General features: G+C 43.1%; 1 protein-coding gene across 4 annotated transcripts in view; it reads right to left on the bottom strand.

Moving 5' to 3' along the window:
- Positions 1–22,416, bottom strand: part of COL11A1 (collagen type XI alpha 1 chain) — a 257,133-nt gene that overhangs the window by 126,945 nt on the left and 107,772 nt on the right. For all 4 annotated transcript variants that reach the window (XM_077928425.1, XM_077928428.1, XM_077928426.1 and 1 more), the window contains 13 exons: positions 21,328–21,402; positions 19,750–19,836; positions 18,698–18,754; positions 13,528–13,581; positions 11,127–11,180; positions 10,940–10,993; positions 9,025–9,078; positions 3,608–3,661; positions 3,453–3,497; positions 2,302–2,355; positions 2,160–2,204; positions 1,260–1,313; positions 763–807 (listed from right to left, as the gene is read on the bottom strand). In XM_077928425.1, coding sequence (XP_077784551.1) covers positions 763–807; positions 1,260–1,313; positions 2,160–2,204; positions 2,302–2,355; positions 3,453–3,497; positions 3,608–3,661; positions 9,025–9,078; positions 10,940–10,993; positions 11,127–11,180; positions 13,528–13,581; positions 18,698–18,754; positions 19,750–19,836; positions 21,328–21,402 — 732 coding nt within the window. The remainder of the gene's footprint in view (positions 1–762; positions 808–1,259; positions 1,314–2,159; positions 2,205–2,301; positions 2,356–3,452; positions 3,498–3,607; positions 3,662–9,024; positions 9,079–10,939; positions 10,994–11,126; positions 11,181–13,527; positions 13,582–18,697; positions 18,755–19,749; positions 19,837–21,327; positions 21,403–22,416) is intronic.

Genomic DNA, 22,416 nt, shown 5'->3' with positions numbered 1-22,416 from the left:
GCATACAGATAAACTGGACACCAAAACATTTAAGAATGATGGTCCAATATATTTTTTAAAAATTAGAGATTATTCCTAATCTGTATAAATTTGAAGGTACTACAGCCAGTTTAGAGAAAAATTCAGGAATCTTTTGACAACTTAGCCAGTCATATCATCTTCTCTTAACATTTGGGAGAGATTGTGGTTAAGACTTTGTGCCAAGCCAAAACAAAGGCTTGCTCCTTCAGAATTCTTAGAAAGCTTTTGAAATGTGTTTTCTGAGATGTGAGGGACAGGTTTCAACCCTTCCCCACGCTGAAGAAACCCAAAGGGTGGTATCTAAGTTGTAATCAGTGGACTTAGCCTTGATACCACCCCACACTATTTATAAATGAGTTATGAGACCTTATAGGAAGAGTAGGAACATTCAAGACTAGAGTGGTACCTGGGTTGTCGAACTTAATCCATCCCAGGAGTCCGTTCGACTCCCAGAACTGTTTGAAAACCAAGGCACGGCTTCCGATTGGCTGCAGGAGCTTCCTGAACTCAATTGGAAGCCATATCAGAAGTTCGGCTTCCAAAAAACATTCACAAACTGAAAACTTCCAGGTTTGCGGCATTTGGGAGCCGATTTGTTTGGTTACTAAACCATTCGAGATCCAAGGTACGACTGTACTCGCAATTCCTATTTGACACCCATACTAGCACCCCCCCACATGTAACATAACCAAGGATAGTTCCCCAAATTCAGTGGTAACTCTTTAATGGGATGCTACTTACTTTTTCACCAGGAACGCCAATTGGGCCTTGTGGACCTGGAAGCCCCTATTAAAAAGAACACAGAGCATAAGGAATCAAAGGCAACAACTGGCGTATTTTGCCGATTTAGATGATTCATTAGGGTTCTTTTCAACAAGTCCCCTCTAAAGAAAAAAGAACCAGAGGGTGCAGAAGTTGTTTTGAGAACATTTACACTGGTAATGAACAGTGTAATATGATCCAGTTCAGAACCTTCTTGACAGGTGTGTCTGTTCTTGTTGGCATTCAGGAAGCTCTGAATGAGTCTTCTCTCTCTCTATCCAAAGGATGAAGAGAGAAGTGTGTGCAAGTTTGTTGTATTTGTGTGTGTGTGTGGGGGGGGGTATTTTCAAGGTAGTTTATGAAAGCTCACAAGCAAGAATAAGCTCCCTGTGGCTTGGAAATATACACCCTTTTTGCTCTGTATGTTACCTTTTTTTAAAAAAAAGTTTGCAGATTATGGGTTGCCGAGCACTTACTTGTGGACCTGTGATTCCTTGTTGCCCAGGGGGTCCTGGTTCACCTTGAGGACCCTATTGTGTAAGAAGTACAGAGAGATAATATGAATTATGGGTAGAAACCTTTTGATGCCATTGTAATTCCACCACCACTTGATAAACTAGTGTATGTGACCTATTTTGACCTTTTGTATTTTCCCTGATGACAGCTAGAAAAAAGCATTCATGACCAGTCAATAATTCCATGTTCTCACTTGTACCCCCCGAAAAATTCACCGAAGCCTCAAAGAGGAACCTCTAAAGACTTATGCAGAGGACAAAATTAACTTTTTAGCCTGCTATACTCAAGGAATACAAAATTAGGTTTAAGATACTTAAGATGCTAATGTGAGAACAAAGGACAATAAATCCAGAAATGTTAATTTAATTGGTATTGTTTTATGCTGATTTATATTTTCTTGAATATATAACTGTACAAACTGTACACTGCCATGTTATTGTGTATAAAGTAGTGGTATAGAAATACATGTTTTAAAAATGTTAATTTAAAAATACAGTACACATGGAAAGGAGTAGACTGAAGGTGACTTTTTGGGGATGGACGGGGACTCCCGACTCTTCTGAATGGAATAGTATGTGGCATGGGGACCTAGAGGAGGAGGAGCGATGACCAAAAATGGCACACACAACTTCCATGAGTGGGAGTGGGATCCAGCCCAATTTTGTTAGTTAGTTATTGCCATGTCCCTTTGAAAAATTTGTTGCTGTCCCTCCCCCTGATAATAGATATAGATAGATAGATAGATATAGATAGATAGATAGATAGATGATAGATAGATAGATAGATAGAAGATAGATAGATGATAGATAGATAGATGATAGATAGATAGATATAGATAGATGATAGATAGATCTACGTACCAAGTTTCCTTTTGGTCCTTGTGGGCCATCAATACCTGAGATTCCCTATATGAAAGAAGAGAGCAAAACCAATACTTGTCACTGCCACATTTGTGGGGAAATTCAAAATGTAATCTACTGCATTTCTTTCTGAATGACATACGGGCTGTCCTGGTGGACCGGGTGTTCCTCTTGGTCCCAGCAACCCTCGTGGACCCTGCAGAAGGAAAAATGTAACTTAGTCTTTAGTTCACAAAGCAGATGGAAAGAAAATATGGCAGAAAGAGGTCTCCAGAAAGGCCAATGGCAGAAAATGGTACGTTGTTTCATCCCGCCAGTTCTTGAGCCAAATCAGAGTTCAGCTCTCACCTCTCCTTCCTGTCTCCCACAGTAGAAAGACAGAACTTGGAATGGGAAAGAAGCAACCTGTTTCATCCCAGGTAGGATTCGGTCTTAGTAGCCTGTTCCCCCTGCTTTCCCCCTTATGGGTCAGGTGAAACAGGATGGTGCCCAAGTGCCCCCCAGGGAGTTGTAATTTGGCTTCCCTTCATTTGGTGTACCTGAGGGCTTGGTAACCTGTGGCCCTCCCACCTGTGGGACTCCAACTCCCATCAGCCCCAGACAGCATGGCCAATGGTCCAAACAGCATCTGCAGGGCCACAGGTCCCCAGCCCTGATGTACATTGGCAACATACTGAATGTTTAAAATGATAGCCTTTTCAAGCTTTGTTTCCATTTCCCATCCATGTTTCAAGAGCCAATTCCATTTCTAACTGGAATGATAGCTAACAATGGTGCTTAAGTGACCTGGGAGATACCTTTTCAAAGACAAAATGGGTAGCTTCCATTGAAATTCAAGGGGATAAAAGAATGTATGTTTCTGATCCATGAGGGCTAAGGCTGACTTTTTTTTTTCTGGAGTCCATCTCTGCTCAACCTTGGCCTAAGATGCTCTGACGATTATTTACTTTTTCTAGTGGAAGTTACATGCAGAATGTTACATCATCCATAAACTGCCCTGCATGATAAAAATCTTAACAATGGAAGGACTTAAATTTATACACAGGTACACTGGAAACTCCAGAATCAGGACAAATGAGTGTTTTGTTGGTGGTGAAGCAAAAATGTCACTGTCCGTAGAACAATTTTTACAAACAAAGGCAGTTGCGGGCTGTATTTATCCCTGGGGTATATTTCATTTAGAAATGGTCTTCAAAGCAGAGAATAGCTTTACAGGGACCAATAGATTAACAAAAGAGAACTTCCTGCAGACTACACATGGCAAGTACTAAACAATAAGAAAGCTTTGCTTACAGCTTCACCTGGGAGACCTCTTGGTCCAACTTCGCCATCTTCGCCCTGTTGTTGTTAGAACAAAATCAAAGGCTCAGTGTGTGGAATAAACACTTTCTTTAAATTTTACTGTGCATGTTAAAAGAATCAGAGAGCAAAAGCCATGAGTAACTTACTCTCATTCCATCTTCACCGGGAGAACCAGGAGATCCTTGTGGCCCACGATCTCCCTGGAGATAAGAGAAACCATGTTAAAGTCACACTTATTGATTATTACTATTATTATATATTTATTTATTTGTACCCCGCCTTTTCCCCTGACAGGACTCAAGGCAGCTTACAGCTGGAAATTAGAACTGTGAAAAACATAGAAAAGCAAAAATTTAAAAAGCAATTAAGCATGGATAGAATTAAAGCTGCACGCACATATAAAATATATTAAAACCACACCAATAACTGCAAATAAAAACATCACAGCACTAGCCCTTTCATGCAAAGCAATCAGTGTTGTTATATTTGCTTGTGGGAAAGCTATGGTGGTCTGTTGATGTGTATATAATAGGAAAGTGAGCTCCATGCAAACACTGGAGTTTCACACCAACATGTCACGACACATCTGCACTGAACAGATACTAATTTCTATATCACTCTTCACAGAAGCTTCCATTCAAGACTGGGATTTTAAATGTTGGCCACAATCCAGCATGGAGCTAGCCTATTGAAATAAATGAGCTGAAGGCTTCCTAACTCCGCTCTTGATTGTGGCTTCTGCAGATTTGCTATCGACAAAGGAGAATATTGAAAAGACTGCATAATATTGCCCTGTTTGCTGGCTGTTTTCATGGGTAGCCAGAAATGTGAGAAATGTTCTGTATGAGAAGCATTTTCCTGGATATATTAAAGCTGATTTACATATAGAGACCCATCACTTGAGCCCTTTTGGGGTATTAAAAAACAACATGTGTGGGGTGGGATAACATGTAGGGGTCACATGTTGGACCCATCCCCGAATTCCTCATGTTCACCCCAACATTTCCATGTTGAAATCTCCTCATAATTTGGGAGCTGAGCAATTTGGGCTTCCACTCACAAGAAGGATACTCAGAGTGTTCAGCCAATCGCATTAAGAATCCCCCTTCAGACCTACTGCTCAACGTGCAAAGATTGTGGGGGGACTAACAAGTGTGAGCCTGTTCCTCCCTCAACACAGACAAATGCCTGAATATAGCTTTGGTGACTGCAACATCAAATGATGGCCTGCACTTTTGAATGACCAATCACAAACTTGACTCTGCAAATAGAAGTTTCAGCTTCACCTGGCATCATCTGATTCAAACACAATGTTGTGCTGGCAAGGTGTTGCAAGTCTTCTTCCTGTGTTGAAGACCAGATGAGAAGGTCATCCAGGTAAGGCTAGATATGGATGCCCGGGACGCTAAGGTGAACCTCCAGGGCAGTCAATAGCTGGGGGGAGGCCAGGTCAAATGGGAGGGCCTTGTATTGAAAGTAGTGGCATCCTACTTCAAATCTGATATATTTGCAATGGGTGAGAATATGGAGGGTTGTGTCCTGGAGGCTGACGGATGTGAGGAAGTCATTGTGGTGAACCACCTCCCTGACGAAGGGAGGAGACTCCATCCTGAACTTTTTGTCGAATACCCACAGACTTGGGAATTTGAGGTCCAGGACTGCTCTCCAGGAATGCCGTTCCTTCTTCAGCACCACAAATAATATAGAGTATTATTTGCCATAGAAAGACTCTTCAGTTTGGTGGCTGCCATGTTGAGCAGGGGTTGGACGCACTCCCACTGTCAAGGTGATGTCTGCTCTTTGCAATAAACACCCTCTTCTCACTCAGAGAGATATTTACAGTTCTTTATTTACACATGTACAAACAGCTACAGTTCCAAATCATGCCTCTGAATCAGACGAGTCAGATTCGGAGAGTGGCTTCCTTTGGTTCCTTCTCCAACACAGCAGGCGTGGGAATCTCTTGAGAGGTCTTTGATGCCTGTGTTTTAACTCTCTCCTTGCCTGTGCTGAAGGCACCACTCCCCCTTCTGTTCCTGAACTTCCTGGTTGGTGACAGGGCTTTTCAGCATCAGAGAGCCCTGACGCCACTTGACTGCTCTCCGTCTCCTCTTTCCCAGTTCCTTCTGTCATTTCCCTGTATTCCCCTTCTGTTTCTCCTTGCTCTGATACTCCCCCTTCCCTTGCCCCAAGGGCGTTCCCTGTCTGTCCCGTGACACCCACAAAAGGTGCTGCTTGGCGAGGCAGGTGAAGATCAGGGAGGGTACAAATCTGCGTGGAGGTGGTGAAATCAGTTATATCCAGCACCCCTGAGAGATGGTAGTGAGGATCCAGTGGTCTTTCATTTTCTCTTGCCAAGAGCAGAAGGAGGATTGCAACCTCATACCCACTTGTTGAATGTTGCTGTCATTTGGGCTGTTGGAGGATTCCAAAATGGGAGGGTGCAATTTCTTGCAATGCTGGGATTTGAGGAGTAGCAAAGCTTGTTCAAGGGACGCAGGTGGCGCTGTGGGTTAAACCACAGAGCCTAGGACTTGCTGATCAGAAGGTCAGCAGTTCAAGTCCCCGCGACGGGGTGAGCTCCCATTGCTCGGTCCCTGCTCCTGCCAACCCAGCAGTTCGAAAGCACGTCAAAGTGCAAGTAGATAAATAGGTACCGCTCCGGCAGGAAGGTAAACGGCGTTTCCGTGTGCTGCTCTGGTTCACCAGAAGTGGCTTAGTCATGCTGGCCACATGACCTGGAAGCTGTACACCGGCTCCCTCAGCCAATAAAGCGAGATGAGCGCCACAACCCCAGAGTCGGTCACGACTGGACCTAATGGTCAGGGGTCCCTTTACCTTTTTAAAGCCTGTTCAAGGAGCACTTTGTTTTGTAGTTCCAGTATCTGCCCTGGGGCAGCAATTCCAAAATGGCTGGTTAGATGGATAAGGAGAGTAGCAGCACGAGCAATGCTTCCCATCCTGCAGTGTAACCAATACCTTTCTTTTCTCCTTTGGTTCAGTGAGGATATCTTCAAGGCCTCTTCACCGAATAGCTTGCTGCAGTGAGGCCTTGAAGAAGCCAGTCACTTGGGAAGGGATAGGTATATATAGCTAAAATGGAGGGGACAGAGAAGGCAAGATCTGGAAGATGGAAAGTAGGGTGAAAAGCTGTTGCTCCAAGGAGAGAGAGGCTTCAGAGAGGGAAAGGGAGAGAAAGGAGACTAAACAGCAGGAACGAATGGGGCAAAAAAAAATCTGAAAAGATGAGAGAGAGGGAACCAAGAGTGACATGACTGCTTTGTTCAGGCAGGAACAAAAATACTGATTGGGAACTTCCCACTTCCCAAAGACTTTCTTCTCCTGCCTCATTATCAAGTGGAGCCAGAGTCCTAACTTAGTGACTCTATGATGCCAGCTGGAAATTGGACTGTGACCATTGTGGGCTCCTATTTAAAAAATGTGTCTATAAGAGTGTACAGTGGTACCTCGGGTTAAGTACTTAATTTGTTCCGGAGGTCCGTTCTTAACCTGAAACTATTCTTAACCTGAACCACCACTTTAGCTAATGGGGCCTACTGCTGCCACCGCGCCACCGGAGCACAATTTCTGTTCTCATCCTGAAGCAAAGTTCAGGAGGTAATATTTCTGGGTTAGAGGAGTCTGTAACCTGAAGCGTTTGTAACCTGAAGCGTATGTAACCCGAGGTACCACTGTATTCATGGATGTCTTCCTACCAGCTCCCTTACTAAGAAAATATAACTAGTGTATAAAACCATTTAGTTCCTACTTCCCAGCCCCACCTTTTATCCTGTTCAATTCAGAGTTAAATCCTCTGCCAAGCATTATATTGCGAATGGATCTTGAATTTGTGGTAGGACACTTGATTTCAACTGAACTGCAATCTTTGTGTTCTATTATGAAACAATGGCTGTCATTCTTTTTGCATTTGAAATGCTCTGGTTTAAAAATAACTATCACGAATCGAGAGGAATGTGTCAGAAGTCCTTACTGCAAGGTATTATTAGTGTGGATGGTTCCATATTTGTATAAGAAACATGTCAGCAATATCCAAGGCTTTGAGAAAGGGAAAGTGAGGTAAAGGTGCTTTCATCTCACACCTAAAGGTCACAAAAATATTAACTCAGCCACACCATAGATTTCCCCCCCTCAAATACATTTTGAAAAGGATTACTAAGCCATAGAGTAGTGCATGCCATATGTACAACTAGTGCTGAATTTACAGTGCCCTCTGCTGGTCACCCACATTGTTGATTTTTATCTTAAAAATGCATATTTCTCAAACCCCGAACTTACTGTATTTCATGTACCCCATATTTGGGGGTCACTGAAACATAAAGTTTTCATTGCTAAACGTTTAATACATTGGTATGGAGAATGATATTGAGAATCTCTAGCACCGTCCATAAAACAAAACACACTTAAGCTACAACACTTTTTCTCTTTTACTAATATTGTGCCAAATAGAAAATACAATGTCTGATTTTTCATCCTGAAAAGGCACACCCTTTTGTGAGAGGATAATGGTTTGCCATTTGATTTTCTTTGAATGTGAGTCTTTCAGTGTCACTTCCCAGCATGCACTGCTCTTCATCCTCCACTGGCATCATGTATCGTCTAATCATGAAAATTCACACTCTGAAAATTCACAAGGACTGTATCTTTTGATAGTTTTCCATCAAGAACTTGACACAGTGGAGTAGTGGATCACATCACGTTATCAGTTAACATAGTGATATGGATCTACTTGGCCAATAAGGTGTGACTTAGGTCTGGCCTATTTTTGCTCACAGAAAATACTGTGCAGTGGAGCATTAGGCCAGGACTATTTTGAGATGAGTGTGAAATGTATCTCAAAGGTAGAAGTTTGACAGCAATAACGAAAGCAAATTTAAAAGTGGGTAAGTACTTTTGGAGCAATTTTAACCACATAGGTGTGCCCTTCTTATTTCACCATGCTATTTTGTCCTTGAGGAAAACACAATTTTTAGGAATGAAGCCCTGTATGCCAAATTATCAGGTACAGCCGAGAGTTGAACTGGGAAATTCATAGTGTCTGCCTCAGGCTAGTAAGCCGCATATACTTTAAGTCTTAAAGCTCCTTTCAGTCAAATAAATAGGGGTGTGCAATATCAGCCCCTGTGATTGGCAGGTCGTATGACGCTTCTGGATTGGCTAAGATGTGAACCAGTGCTGGAAGCAAGCCCTTCTGCCTAGTCAACAGAACAGTGCTTTCTTTTTATTTCACTTCAACTCCAGGTTCCACTTCAGGCTGGTGACTTCAGGTTGTAGTCAATTTGGCTGTTAGTTACTTCCCTTAAGCATAAATTGTAGTCTGGCTAGCAGGAAGGATGCCAAGACAGTCGTGCAGAAAGCTTCAATTGCCTGCAGTCCTATACATACCTGGGCATGGAATTCAATGGGCTTTGTGCCAGAATAGGGTGGCATTGGAAAGGTATCAGGTACAGAAAAAATTGCAATTGCTTTGGACAATAGCTTCAGGTGAAATTTTACTATGCCCACATTCTCACACGCTTTCAGATAAATGTGCATCTTTTCTTACCCTGTTACCTTTTTCACCAGGTAGACCAGGAAGGCCATCAAAACCTCTGTCACCCTAGTGGAGAAAACAAATAATAGTTTTAGCAATTTGCTGTTCCATTTTGTAAGGGTCTGCAAATCTATTTAACTGTGGGAAACAGTTGCCTTCAAGTTGGATGTTGCTTGAAGCTGCATGCATACACCTGGAATCTAAACTTGATCTATAGAACTGAAGGTCTACACCATCCTCAATAGACACAGATATCCTATTTGAGAGCACTATCCATTTCATTTGATTTCATTGTCACATGGTGTGTATGGGAAGCAATACATAGGAATGAATCCGATGCAGTGCTAAGCAAGGATTTCTGTTTGTGCAATGGGACCTTCCCTCCTCTCCTATGATTGCATGCACCTCTCACCCTCCCCTCCTTCAGAGTGTTGGGGGGGGGCAGAACAAATTTAGGGGGCATGTGGGAGGAGGACAGAAAGCCCCGTTGCACAAGCATATATCCTTGCACAGGATGCTTACTTAGCACTGCATTGGATACAAGCCACTGAAGCAAACAAAACAGCTCTTTAAAATCAACTAAGACAAGCAATTTAGGATACTATTTATCCCCAAGTGGGCACAATGTTGTGCATGGGAAGGGAACAGCCTGGGGCTTAATGGAGACTTCTTTTCTCCTTTGGGTGAGTGCACACAACTGTATGTATGCTACAGTGAGCCAGTTGTTCCTCTCATGAAAGACTCATGTGTGTTGCCCCAGGCAACATTTTAATTCCTGTCATGAGCATGAATGACTCGTGACCTAGGGCTATGGTGTGAGAGAGCTTGGCAGAGCATGAGACGCTTAATCTCACAGTCGTGGGTTCAAGCCCCACATTGGGTGAAAGATTCATGCATTGCCGGGGGTTGGACTAGATGATCCTTGTGGTCCCTTTCAACTCTACAAGTCTGTGAATTTGTGATTATATAGAAAGCAAGCATGGACCTGTCCTTTAAAGGAGTGACTATTGAAATGTGCCATACTCCCAAGGACCACGCAAGGAATGGAAGGGACCAAAGAGTATACACAATGGAGTCTCTACACCAGGGGTAGGCAAACTAAGGCCCCTGGGCCGGATGCGGCCCAATCGCTTTCTCAGTCCGGCCTGCGGATGGTCCAGGAATCAGCATGTTTTTACATGAGTAGAATGTGTCCTTTTATTTAAAATGCATCTCTGGGTTATTTGCAGGGCATAGGAATTCGTTCATTCCCCCCAAAAAAATATAGTCCAGCCCACCACAAGGTCTGAGGGACAGTGGAGCAGCCCCCCGCTGACCCCTGCTCTACACAGATCCCTTCCTCTACGCAGTTGGTCCTAGGTGGGGACAGCCAACAAGGGTGCCGTCCAATTGCTGTGGACTACATCCCCCATCACCCCTGACTGTTGCTGACTGAGAATGATGGGAATTGTACTAAAAAAAAAAAAGGTGGGGGGGGAGAGAGATTGTCTACCGAGTGCTAGATTGTGCCCATCCAAAGGTAGTTTTTTGACTGTTTTAAACTTGATTCAAATTTCAAAGGCATGAGAAACGCATTCACTTATGGTGAGCATGGCTGAACCTGACTAGCAACAGCCTCTTTGCTCAAGGAAATGTTATAAAGCAAAACCCATCCATGCCATACCCACAAGTTGCAGCTCCAACTAGTGTTGTGTGAAGGAGTACGCCAAGGCTACCAACGCAAATGCCCTTGGTCCTTTCAGTTGCACCAGTGGGTGTAAAAGTGCGGGAGCAGCTACTTAAACATCTTGATGCCATCCATGAATTGTCATTTGTCGTTCCAAAAAGCAACTCTGAAAAGTCCGTCAGATTTGACCCCCATTTGTAAGTTTTCAATGAAGGGATTTAGCACAGGTACAAGCCTGGAAAAAATGCATGCAAAACTCACCTTGGAACCAGGTTCCCCTGGCATCCCTCTGGCTCCATCTGCACCTGGACGACCCTGAAACATTTTTGAAAAAGGCAGAAGTTTAATACCAAACCCGAAGTGTCAAGAGTTAATTTGCTGTCATTCTGGGATTCAGAGAGACTTCCTTTCACCAAATGTGAGCTGCCTCGAAGCGCTCAATACCTACCCTTTTGCCAGGTTTTCCAGGCAAACCAGCTGGACCTTGTATACCCCGAGGACCCTGAAAGAAAGACATATTCACTATAAGCACTAAAGATAAATCACAAGCACCATGAAGGATTTATGATTAATTACCATCCACCTCAAATTGAGGCCCTAATGTACAGTCCCTCTGACATGTATTAGAAGGCCACTGAAGGCTGTAAAAAAACTAAAAACTTTTTTTAAAAAATCAATTTCAAGTAAAAGAAAATAAGAAGGAATAATTTATAAAAAAATCTTCCAGTAATAACTATCTATAAAATATTTGGCTGCAGGTGTAGCAGGATTTATAATTTGTTTCCAGGGCTAAAAACCTATACAGTGGGATTCTTTGACATTGCATAACGGTGAGTAACAGAGATGCGGGTGGTGCTGTGGTCTAAACCACAGAGCTGAGGGCTTGCCGATCAGAAGGTTGGCGGTTCGAATCCCCATGATGGGGTGAGCTCCCGTTGTTCGGTCCCTGCTCCTGCCCACCTAGCAGTTCGAAAGCACGTCAAAGTGCAAGTAGATAAATAGGTACCGCTCCGGCAGGAAGGTAAACGGCATTTCTGTGTGCTGCTCTGGTTCTCCATTAGTGGCTTAGTCATGCTGGCCACATGACACAGAAAAAGTGTCTGTGGACAAACGCCGACTCCCTCAGCCTATAGAATGAGATGAGCGGCGCAACCCCAGAGTCATCCGCGACTGGACCTAACGGTCAGGGGTACCTTTACCTTTAACAGTGAGCAGCAGGGCTGAGTTGCACCCAACATGACATCACACACGTGCCACCGTCCCCACCAACCTGGGCAGGCCAACTCAGCCATCTCCTACCCACCCACCATCAGCCGCCTTCCTTTTCTGCGGGGCGAAGATGCTTCACACTGTGAGTCCCTGGAGAACCTCAAAAAGACACAGCAGGGCCAAGCATCTTCATCTCAGTCCATCCTTTTGAGGATTGCCATGGAATTTGGTGGGGAGGCAACCTTCAATAAAATATTGGGGAGCTACCCCCACACAGGCCCCCATAGATGACTCCCCTGACAGTGAGAGCCCGCTTTGGAGTTCCTAATCCACAATGATGTAGTTTATGATCAGGTTCTATGAGATGGCATGTCAAAGCAGCTGGCATGTCGAACCCAGTGCTACGGTAGTGGAACAATCAAACTTCAGCACGTAGCTATGACAACCATGGAGGGAAGAGTGGACGGTGTTCTGTTCTGGGATATTGTAACCATGGCCAAATTGATGTCTTATACTTAAAGCAAGTGGCAGACTCCACAAAATCTGAATTTGAGGAACCTGTCACCTGTAGTTCCAATTGCGCTCTATACCTAAAAATAGACAAATCATCTTATTACTGCCCTGTGTTATCAGTTCTGTCCCATTTTTTGTAGGGGTTTTTTTAATGCACCAAAAAAGGAACCCTCACATTTAAATTGATTGCATTTTGTATGCATTTTACATACAGCCTTCCCTCAAAATCGTATGTATTTTCCTATAAAAAATTAATTTTCTGTGCACATTTTTTAAAAAATCTGAAACTATATTGAAAAATTTAGAAGCTGAGCAAACGATAGCTGTGTTCCAATCTGCATTTAAGATTAGTTTGGTTCACTTCAAAATGTGGAGGGAAAAGATTTATCTTCCATCTCCAATCTGACCCATGTCTAGGCACCCATCTCTTACTCTTGCTCGGCAGAACCTCAGTTTATAAAACAGAATTCCTGTTTTAATAGTGGCATTTAATCTTCTCAGTGTGGTATTTCATAAGATCACAGCCTGAGGTTATGCGACAGCAAAAGAGAGAGACTCTACATAGGAGTACAGCAAGCATTTATTATATTCCACACCCAAAAGAAACATTCCACATTTACTCTTGTGGATAAGCGTCCCAGGCAAGTAATACATTTGCAAAAGTAATATCAAGCCCACAAAGGGGTTAAGAAGAGCAATAGTACAGGACAATGGAAAAGAGGGCTTTGAATGGGAAACGTACAAGAAATAGGCCAGCACAAACTTTACTAGCTAGCTGGTGCTTTGAATGGGGAGCAAAAACTGTGATGATAGGTAATGTTAGTATTCAGGAAGGCAGGAATACGTGCAATGGGGTGGGGTGGAAAGATCTCACATCTTTAATTATCTGAGACCAAAGTAACATGATCTGTCTATTGATTGAGATAAATGCCTGTTGTAAACATGTACTAGACAAACAAGGCTTTGAAATGTCAGCCTTAAAGGACAATTCCCTCAACTGTTGGGCTCAGAGTAGCCACCTCAAATTGCTGCCGCCGCCTTCCTCTGGAACAAGACGTTTTGCAGGCCACTGCAAATCTCCTGGAAGAGGAAGTGAAATGGTGGGCTGGCCGGTAACGTAGTCTTACCTGAGGACCTGGGTCTCCACTGTCACCTTTGGCTCCTGAACCACCAGGACCACCCTGTATGACAAAAACAAAGGACTGTTTCAGCTTAACCTGTCACATTTTAGAAGCCAGAAAAGTACTGCTTTTGCACGGCTGACCACAATGGTTTGGGACACTTTTGCACACATAATTAAAGTGCTAATAACCAAATTGGGGTTATGGTCCTATTTAGCTCAAAGCAAGTAGCATCCAAAACCTAAGGCAAGCTCTGCCAGCAAGCATGTGTGCTGGGAGTGCTGTTCACCCCTCCTTTTCTGTTTTATTTGAACAGGACTTTATAAATATGTCCTGTGTCACAAACACCTTGAATTTCGTTCAATGTTGAAATGCTTTAAGAATTTTTCTTGAAAACCCCTGATCAGGGTGATCGAGATTGCTTTTGTCCCAAACCCAGGCCTAAATAATGGGTCCAGATTATCTTGCCCTTACAAGAGTGTCTGAAGCTGAAGAACCACCACATCCATAAACATAAACTATTTGTGGCTGGGTGGTAGATATCACAAACTTCTGAATTCAAGGTAGGGTTTTTGAGAAGTCATCACACTACAGCCTCTTTTAGAACAGCAGGCATCACCCGCTGGTGCAAAGATGCATCCCCCACACCCATAAGGTGGGTATTGATGGAACCCCTCCTCTGCCTGCTTTCTCCCCTCTTCCCAAAAGTGAGGTATTTCCCCACCCTTGAGGAAGCAGCAGAGATAAGGCACAAGCCATAAATGGAGCAAAGCAGAAAGTTCAGGTTGAGGAAAGTGGAGGATGGGAGTAGGAGCCCATCTTCACAGGTACTTTTAAAAGCACATGACAAGATCTGGATTTCCAAAAGCATAATCATAGTTGATTTACGGGCATATAATACTCATAGCTTTGCTTAAGAAGAAACTCCTTCAATGCTTTCTTATTGGAAATTCAGGCATGCATTTATGTTTCTGATAGTGTATTACAAAGTGTACTGAGAGGAAAATGAAAGCTTTTTAAAAAAAATCACATCACATCATTTTTGCTGTTGTTCCAAATCAGAACAGCTGGATTTCTACAGCCTCCTAGTGGCTTAAATGGAAAATGGCAAAATACCACAATTTCTTTGCTAACCTTTTTAATACAACCCTTGACTCACATTAAGCTCTGGCTGAGATTTTGGCTGTGTCTTATAGCTTGCTAAATAAATTCCACTGAAAGCAACAGGTTATGCTTCTGATCAGATAAATACACTTGAGATAGGGATATTTAACTGGATGTGGGGCTTCAATATATTACAGGATCTGCAATGCTCAGCACAGCACACCAGATGTGCATTACACAAAATCAGCTCAGCAAATCGGGTGGAGCTCTTATACTAGGTTCCCAGAGGTGGATCAGTGTTGCTTCCTGGGAGGAAGGGGGGCAAGCAGGCAGGGAGGTTGGCATGGTGCAAATTCACCAGCAGGAATGTTTGGTTGGCTCTGCCAATGCATTTCACAGAATCATAAAATCATAGCATTGTAGAGCTGGTAGATAGCCCGAGGGTCATCTAGTCCAATCCCCTGCAATGCAAGAATCTCAACTCATGGTCTCCCATCCAATTTGAAACCATACCGGACCCTGCTTAGCTTTGCAAATGTGCTAGCAGTTTTATTGCTGCACCACTGCCCTGTGCCAACATCCCTCCACCTTGCCTCCTGGTAAGCAACCATCATCCACCCACCTGCCAGGAAGCTAGCATAGCCTCTCTGCCACTTCTGATGATACATGTGGTGGTTCATCAGGAGTTTGGTGAACCTCTTGTTTTTATTTTCCTGTCCAGGACTGAAAACGAGGGAAATGTCAAGTCTTTGATAAGCCACTCTGCATGCCTGGTAGAATACAGACTACCCATGTATTGGGATCTTTAGAAGACTCCCTTCACAGAGTACTATCACTTATTGCAGTGCACTGTGTATTTCATGTGCAAGGGAGAGGACCTCTTTGTAGTGGCGGGGAGGCATTTCGACTATGGAACACACTATGTAACTGGTGCTGGCACTACAGTCTTTTCTGCACCAGCTCAAGACAGTTTTATTTGCTCAGGTCTTTAAACTGGCTTTATGACCTCTGTCCACTTTTCAGTTGTGTGATCTGTTGCCTCTCAGTTTTGAAAAATGCAAGGACATAAGAAGAGTTCTGATAGATAAGACCTAATACCCAATCTAGTACAGTGCCCTTTTCTCACAGTGGCCAACCATATGCCCATGGGAAGTCCACAAGCAGAATATCACCATAATAGCTCTCTCGCCACTTGCGAGTCCCAGCAACGGGTATTTACAGGCATTCTCTCTATAACATTGTTGCTGTTTTTATTGTACTGTATTGGAAACTATCAGGATAAAGTCAAGTTAATATTGCGACAGGTGGAGGCACCTGTTCGCCGATAAACCTTGGCTTAACACCACCAACGAAACTTCCATCTTATTTAACTACCTTATCTGTGGTGACGCACAGGTATGCCTTTATAAAGGCTAGATTCAATGTTTTCCCATCAAACGTGTTGGGTAACAGACTCTCCAACGGGCAGATCTCACTCCTCTGTGACTGTAAAAGTGGATCTATAGAATCGTTATATCATATAATCTTCTGTTGTCCATTAGATTCGGCTTCACGGTCCAAGTTTCTGGCCCCATATTTATCGAGAATTGCTGACAGACCTCAGGAAGCCCAAATAATATACTTATTAAACGATGAAGATACAAGTAGATCCCTTGCAGTCGCTAGATACCTGATTAATGTTTTATTCCAAAAGAGGAGAAATGGATCACTGTATGACTCTGACAGCTTAGCTAAACTTAAGAACCATCAATAAGTGCCAGAACTAAGACGCATACCCCCCAAAATCTGATGGATTTGAATTGCGGTTTACATAGAGGGAGCTTATTGTGTATAGTGTTACTTAACTGAAGTAAAATTGGTTTTATATGGGTGTTTTAACTTGGAACTGTTTAAATTGTATTGTTTATGGATAAATTTTGATGTATTGTTTTCGATATGGGCCAATGGCCGCAATAAATCTTTTACTTTACTTTACTATCAGGATAAAGGGTGGTTCAAAAAAATAAATAAATACTCTCACACAACCTGGTAGGCCTCCTTTAAAACCCTTAATCCACACAATGCCTTGCTTTGAAAAAGAAAATTATATTTCGGCATTAAGTAATAATAAAATAGGTCACTCAGCTTCCTTGGGATGTGTAGGCACTTTCAGTGATGGATTGCAGAGAGGCTGCCAGGGTGCAAGATATCATCCGACACAAGATATGTGGAGGTTAAGCTCTGCTATCAGCAAGTACCCACAAGGTTATCCTGATAGTCCAGGACTGAAACGATAAAGGGGCGCCAGAAGGAGCAGCTCTGTTTCGCCCACTCCAGGAAATTATTTTATGCAGCATGAGCTGGTAGTGTAGCTACATCAGTATGGACCAGAAATATTGGGATGGAGAGCTTCATCTCACTAATCAGAATTTGTACCTATTTTAGAGAAGTGCAACAGCAGAGTGTTGGAACAGTGGGCGAAACACTCTTCTGATGTCTCAAATTTACAAAATAAAACATGATTTCCCAAAATGGGCCATGTGATCTTTAGGGATCTTGGCAGGGGACAAACAGAAGGAAGCGCAGTGCTTCCACTTCCTCCTGCTGTGCTATAATAACATTTGTGTCTAGGGCTTTAGAACAGGCTCAGGAACAAGCCAAGTCCACATCAGGACTGGCTTTGCGGGTGAAATTTGATAGGAAGGCGGGGCCATCCACCTGTCAATCACATGATGTCATTATAACATCACATGAGTCACAGGTGGGCAACCCAACTGACCTCTCAAAATCCCTTGTGTGTGATTTCCAAATGACGGACAACCAGCTGGCTGTCAGGTGCTTGGAAACCTGCAACCACTTCAAAATATTCTGGTATTTGCACAGGGCTTTAATACAGCCATGGCCCTCCATTCCAAAATGTCACATGAGAGTGACGCGGGAGCTGTCTGAAAGCCATTGCAAAAACACTCTTTGAAGCAGCTTTCCCTGCTTCAAACATCATTCCAGCTATTTTTTAAATAAGGGTGAGGCAGCTGAAAGCACTTTGCAAAATCACTGTTTGAAGCAAAGCCCCCTTTAAGAATTTTTTGAGGCTGCCTCAAAGAGTGAATTTGCAAAGTGCTTGGTGACAGTTTCTTTGCTTCCATCTGAGCAGATTAGAGGGGAGTGTGCAGCTGTCTTAAAGCACTGAAGGGAACACAACACTTTTTTTCTCCTCTGATGCCTTATTTATAAAGGTAACCCCCCCCCCCCCCCACTTTGGAAATCAGTAAAAATTGCCAGAGATTAATCCAATTTGACGGGCATATTTTTCCTTTACTCGTGTGAACCCAGAGAAAAAAGTCTGGGCTAAAAACTTCAGCCTAGTGCTATCATTTTCCTTTCACTGAAATCTCACAGGGATGATCAGAATCACAACTGAGGCACTGTGCTAGCCAACCTGCCTTTGCCGGTCAGAAACACTGCCTACTACATTAAAAACTAAATATATCCTTTCACTCTGAATGCTGAACTTCCTCTTGGCCTTTATGTCTATGTATTATATATATATATATCCCAGGAGACTGCAGGCTTTATGCGAAGCCTGTGATCTTGGTTGTACTAACCATCATTTTATATTGTTGTAAATACACTTGGATGGCTTCTAAAGAGATAGTAACTGCTTAACTGGAGCATTTAGGTGAATCATTTGATTATCTCTCTCAGCAGAGTATCATTTTTGTAAAAGAGGAAACCATCATTAGGGGGAAATTGCTCAGGTGATTTGGCAACTGCAGGTCGAGTGCTCCACTTCTGTCATTTAAACATTTAAAACAATGGCAAAACTCAGCCCTGTATGACTCTGGCAAAGAAGCCTGTAATCTTGCTCCACTTGTTATCTAAACTAGATATTTGGCCGAGACCTTCCAGGGTTTTTTAAAATTATTATTTAAAGCTCTGCATTGAAATGAGTATCCTTCATGTTTCTGAATGAATATAAGCAGTTAGAAAAATGCCAGTGATTGTGATAGACAGAGACAGCTCAAATTTTCATTATAAAGACACTCAGGTGATAACTGTGGACAATGATTATTTGTTTCTTAGTTTAACATACCACAGGACCTGGTCTTCCAGTGAGTCCCATAGGGCCTGGAGGTCCCCTCATGGCAATCTGTGGTTTGAACAAAAAGCAAAAAAAAACATTCAGACATTCTACATGCAAACTATGACATGGTCCCTATGCAAAATCCCAAAACTTGTGTGCATGCAGTCCTAGGAATCTCAATCCATTTTTACAAAATCCACACCTAATGCTGTGTTTCTCAAACTTGGGTCTCTCGCTGTTGTTGGACTACAGCTCCTATCATCCCTAGCTAGCAGGGATGATGGGAGTTGTAGTCCAACAACACTGGAGACCCAGGTTTGAGAAACACTGACATTCATTTTTGTCATTTTTGTACAAAACAATCTCTCTTTCCAGGAGCTTAGGAGGAGAGCCATCTCTCTCATTGTCTCTCTGTCTCTGTGTCTGTCTGTCTCCCTCTCTTTCTTTCTCTCTCACAAATTTCTCCCCATTTAATCCTCGGACCAAATCTGAAAGGCAGTGGTGGACAATCTGTGTCCCAAGGGACGAAGCAGGAAAGGAGAGAGGGGTAGCAGAGAGGTAAAGAAAAAGGGATGGTAGAAAGAGAGGGGGAGAGAGAAAAAAATGACAGAAAGAGAGAGAAGTTGGGGAAGAGTTTTGGTTCTGTACCCACCCACTCTGGCCTGCCCACAACTGGTTTGGGTACTGGCCACTGCTGGCATGTTGCACCTCACAAATTTGCACACACATGCTGCCACCCCAAGGTGGACCTTGATAAAGAAAAATATCCCCCGCTGTAAGGAAATTCTAGCTCTCTCAGAAGAAAGTATGGGGGAGGGGAAATGTTGGGAACACAAGTGGCCTGTGAGGATTTATGGAGAAGAGGGACAGAGTTTCTTCTCTCAAAGGACAATAACGCATCACCTTTAGTTTCTTAGGCTGCATACACACTGTACATTTAAAGCACATATTCCCTCCCCGCAAATAATTGCGGGTTCTGTAGTTTACCCCTCACAGTGCTACAGTTCCTGGGACCCCTAACAAGCTACAGTTCCCAAGGCCTTTGTGTGCTTCACTCTTACCCTGGCTTGCTGAAGAATAGCTTGTGCTTGAGCTTCCTGTGCCGAGATGGCTGGGCCTTTGTCGCCGCCACCGCCACCAAAGCGGAACTGCATATAGGAGGACAGAATTTGTCACAAAAACGTATCTATCAAAATCAAACAGGTTAGACATAAATCGTAATTGCCCAAGCTCATGACGAAATTGGCTTCTTCGATCAAAAGTGTGGTTATTTGTATGCCACTTGGTCTGAAAGCTTGAGAAACGGTTACCAAAAATAGCATTGTTGTGGAGGTCAGACCCACATTAAGCTCATTTGAAAACAGGACTCATTCTGAGCACCAGGCATCATCATGACCCTGGGGATGATGCAGGGAATGTGGTAAAGCTTGGGGGCTCTACAACCACAAGCCCATCCCATGTTCATCCACGTCCTTCTCCTTGGCTATTACATATCATCCAGCTGCAGCGATGATAAAGCAGGGGTAGCCAATGTGATGCCGCCTAAATGTTCTTCCACTACTCCTCCCATCCATCCTATTCCCATCCATCCCATTCTACTCCCATCCATCCTATTCCACAGGTCCAGTGGCCAAAGATTGTGGAAGTTGCAGTCCAAGAACCCCTTGTGGGAGCCATGTTAGCTAACTGTACCCTAAAGCCTTCCTGGTGCAAAGATCTCTGGGAACTGAGTCCTTACTCAGGACCTAGTAGAGCTCAAGCTTTGCCCTGAGAAGCTTCTCAGGTAAGACTTATGTCGTCCCAGACAGCAGCTATCTCCAAATGCTTCTCACTGCCATCACCGCTGTTGGTAAGTTTTAGGGATGCCAGACTAGGCCAGAGCTTATGTAGGAGCTGAGCTGCAATCCAAGTTGAGTTTGGCTTAATAAGCTCAGTAATTAGAATGGGATCTTTCATTTCTTTTCACTGTTCAGTTTAACTTGCTACAGGTTCAGTTATGGACCGACTAAGTTGCTAACGTAAGATAGCTGATGGTTAGTAATACTGATTTGTAGTGTCGTTATCAGGAGAGCTACAAGGCTCCTGCTTCTCTACCTCACCTCACCTCTATTTATCAAAGCAGCAGCAACAGCAGAGGAAGAATCGAGAATGGAAAGGCTGACAAGCTGTACGAATATGAATTCTCGTTTTAAAAATTGAAAATTTCATTCCTAAAGCACTCAGAACAAAGGAAAAGGTTTTGTTGAATCTAGCCAAAGGCATCACCATAAAGCCTTTTTCTTTGTTACTACAACACATCATCGTGAACAATGGGTTAAGTGTTGTTTTTGTTCTATGGTTTGAATACAATGAAGGTTTCTGGCACAGTGCCAAGGAGGCTGAGCCTCCAAGGAGGAATTCTGTCATTACTATTATCTGACTCTTCAGTTTTTACTATCTATCCAGCAGCCTGGATGTAGATGAAGGAGAAGGAGCTTCTGGCCAATGGGAGTCGAAGAGCAACAACATCAGGATGGCACCTGCTTCCCCATCCCTGAACTAGGTGACCCATTCAGAAAAAAATGTCAGTGGTTAATCTACACCACTATCTCCATTTGCTTCTGGTAAGGATAGTGTTTACAAAGCAAAACAAGACTTACCGGTAACATTAACATGGTACCTGGAGGTCCAGCTAAACCATCAGCTCCTGGGAGACCAGGACGTCCAGGTGGGCCCTAGGAGATGCAAACGAGATGTAGAGATTTAAATAATTGGTTGCAAATATCTAGCTAGCCATAGGACATATATTCTCAACTGCAGCCTCTTGCACATTGAAAACAGCTGCTAAGCGGTGCATTTCCCTCTATAATTATTTAACATTGTCTAAATTGCAGGAGCCACAGAAATGCAGAAGGCAAGGATTAGGACGTTCATTGTTCCTCAGCAGTGAAATTCTCCTTCCACAATGCTCTGCGATCATTATCATCAGACCCATGATCCACCTTTAAGAATTACAGAAGACACAGTTCCTTGCACAAGTTATTTCAGTTCCCAGCCAGATGGGCAGTGTATAGTTGTTGTTGTTTACTCAATTTCACATACACTTTAATACACAATAGGGACTAAAAAGAAACCAGGACCAGCTTAGCCACCTGTCTCCCATCCAACTGCTTTCTTTCTCCATGATTACAAATTTTATAAATTACTAATATTTCCAGAACATCTAGTACTATCTCGGTGTAGGGTGGCTTTTTTTATCGGAAGGAAAAGAGCTGGGAATATCCCTTGCCTGAAACCCCGGAGAGCCTCCGTCAGGTGTAGAAAATACTGTTTCAATGTGGCACAGAAGTTTTGGGAATTTATTTATTATTTTTTAAAAAAAACTTGACTAGATATCAGAAGTGTTAGAAGAAGGAATTATTTTAATATTTAAAAAATAGTAATGCAAGACGGGAAGATGTACACTAAGCATGTAGTACGTCCTTTCATGGAGATAGGCCTATCCTTATTGAAGCAGATCTGTCAAAAGCTATAAGGGGCTATTAGGTCAGCTGCAGACACTGTGGATATATCCATCTAGCATTTCAGGTATCTAGGCTGGCGCATATGTTTAGGAATAGGCTATGTCTTTGCCTTTTAGACAGGCATGTCAGAAACACTCTTCCATAACTCTGGCTAAATAGCTTCCCTGGTATACATGAGAACAGGACAAATTATTCAGGTTGCATGTCGTTTGGTTAAATTTGCTT

Source organism: Podarcis muralis, chromosome 5, assembly GCF_964188315.1.
Source record: "Podarcis muralis chromosome 5, rPodMur119.hap1.1, whole genome shotgun sequence".
Lineage (NCBI taxonomy): Eukaryota > Metazoa > Chordata > Lepidosauria > Squamata > Lacertidae > Podarcis > Podarcis muralis.
Note: the sequence above shows the minus strand (reverse complement) of the source record. Positions and strands in the feature narration are given on the sequence as shown.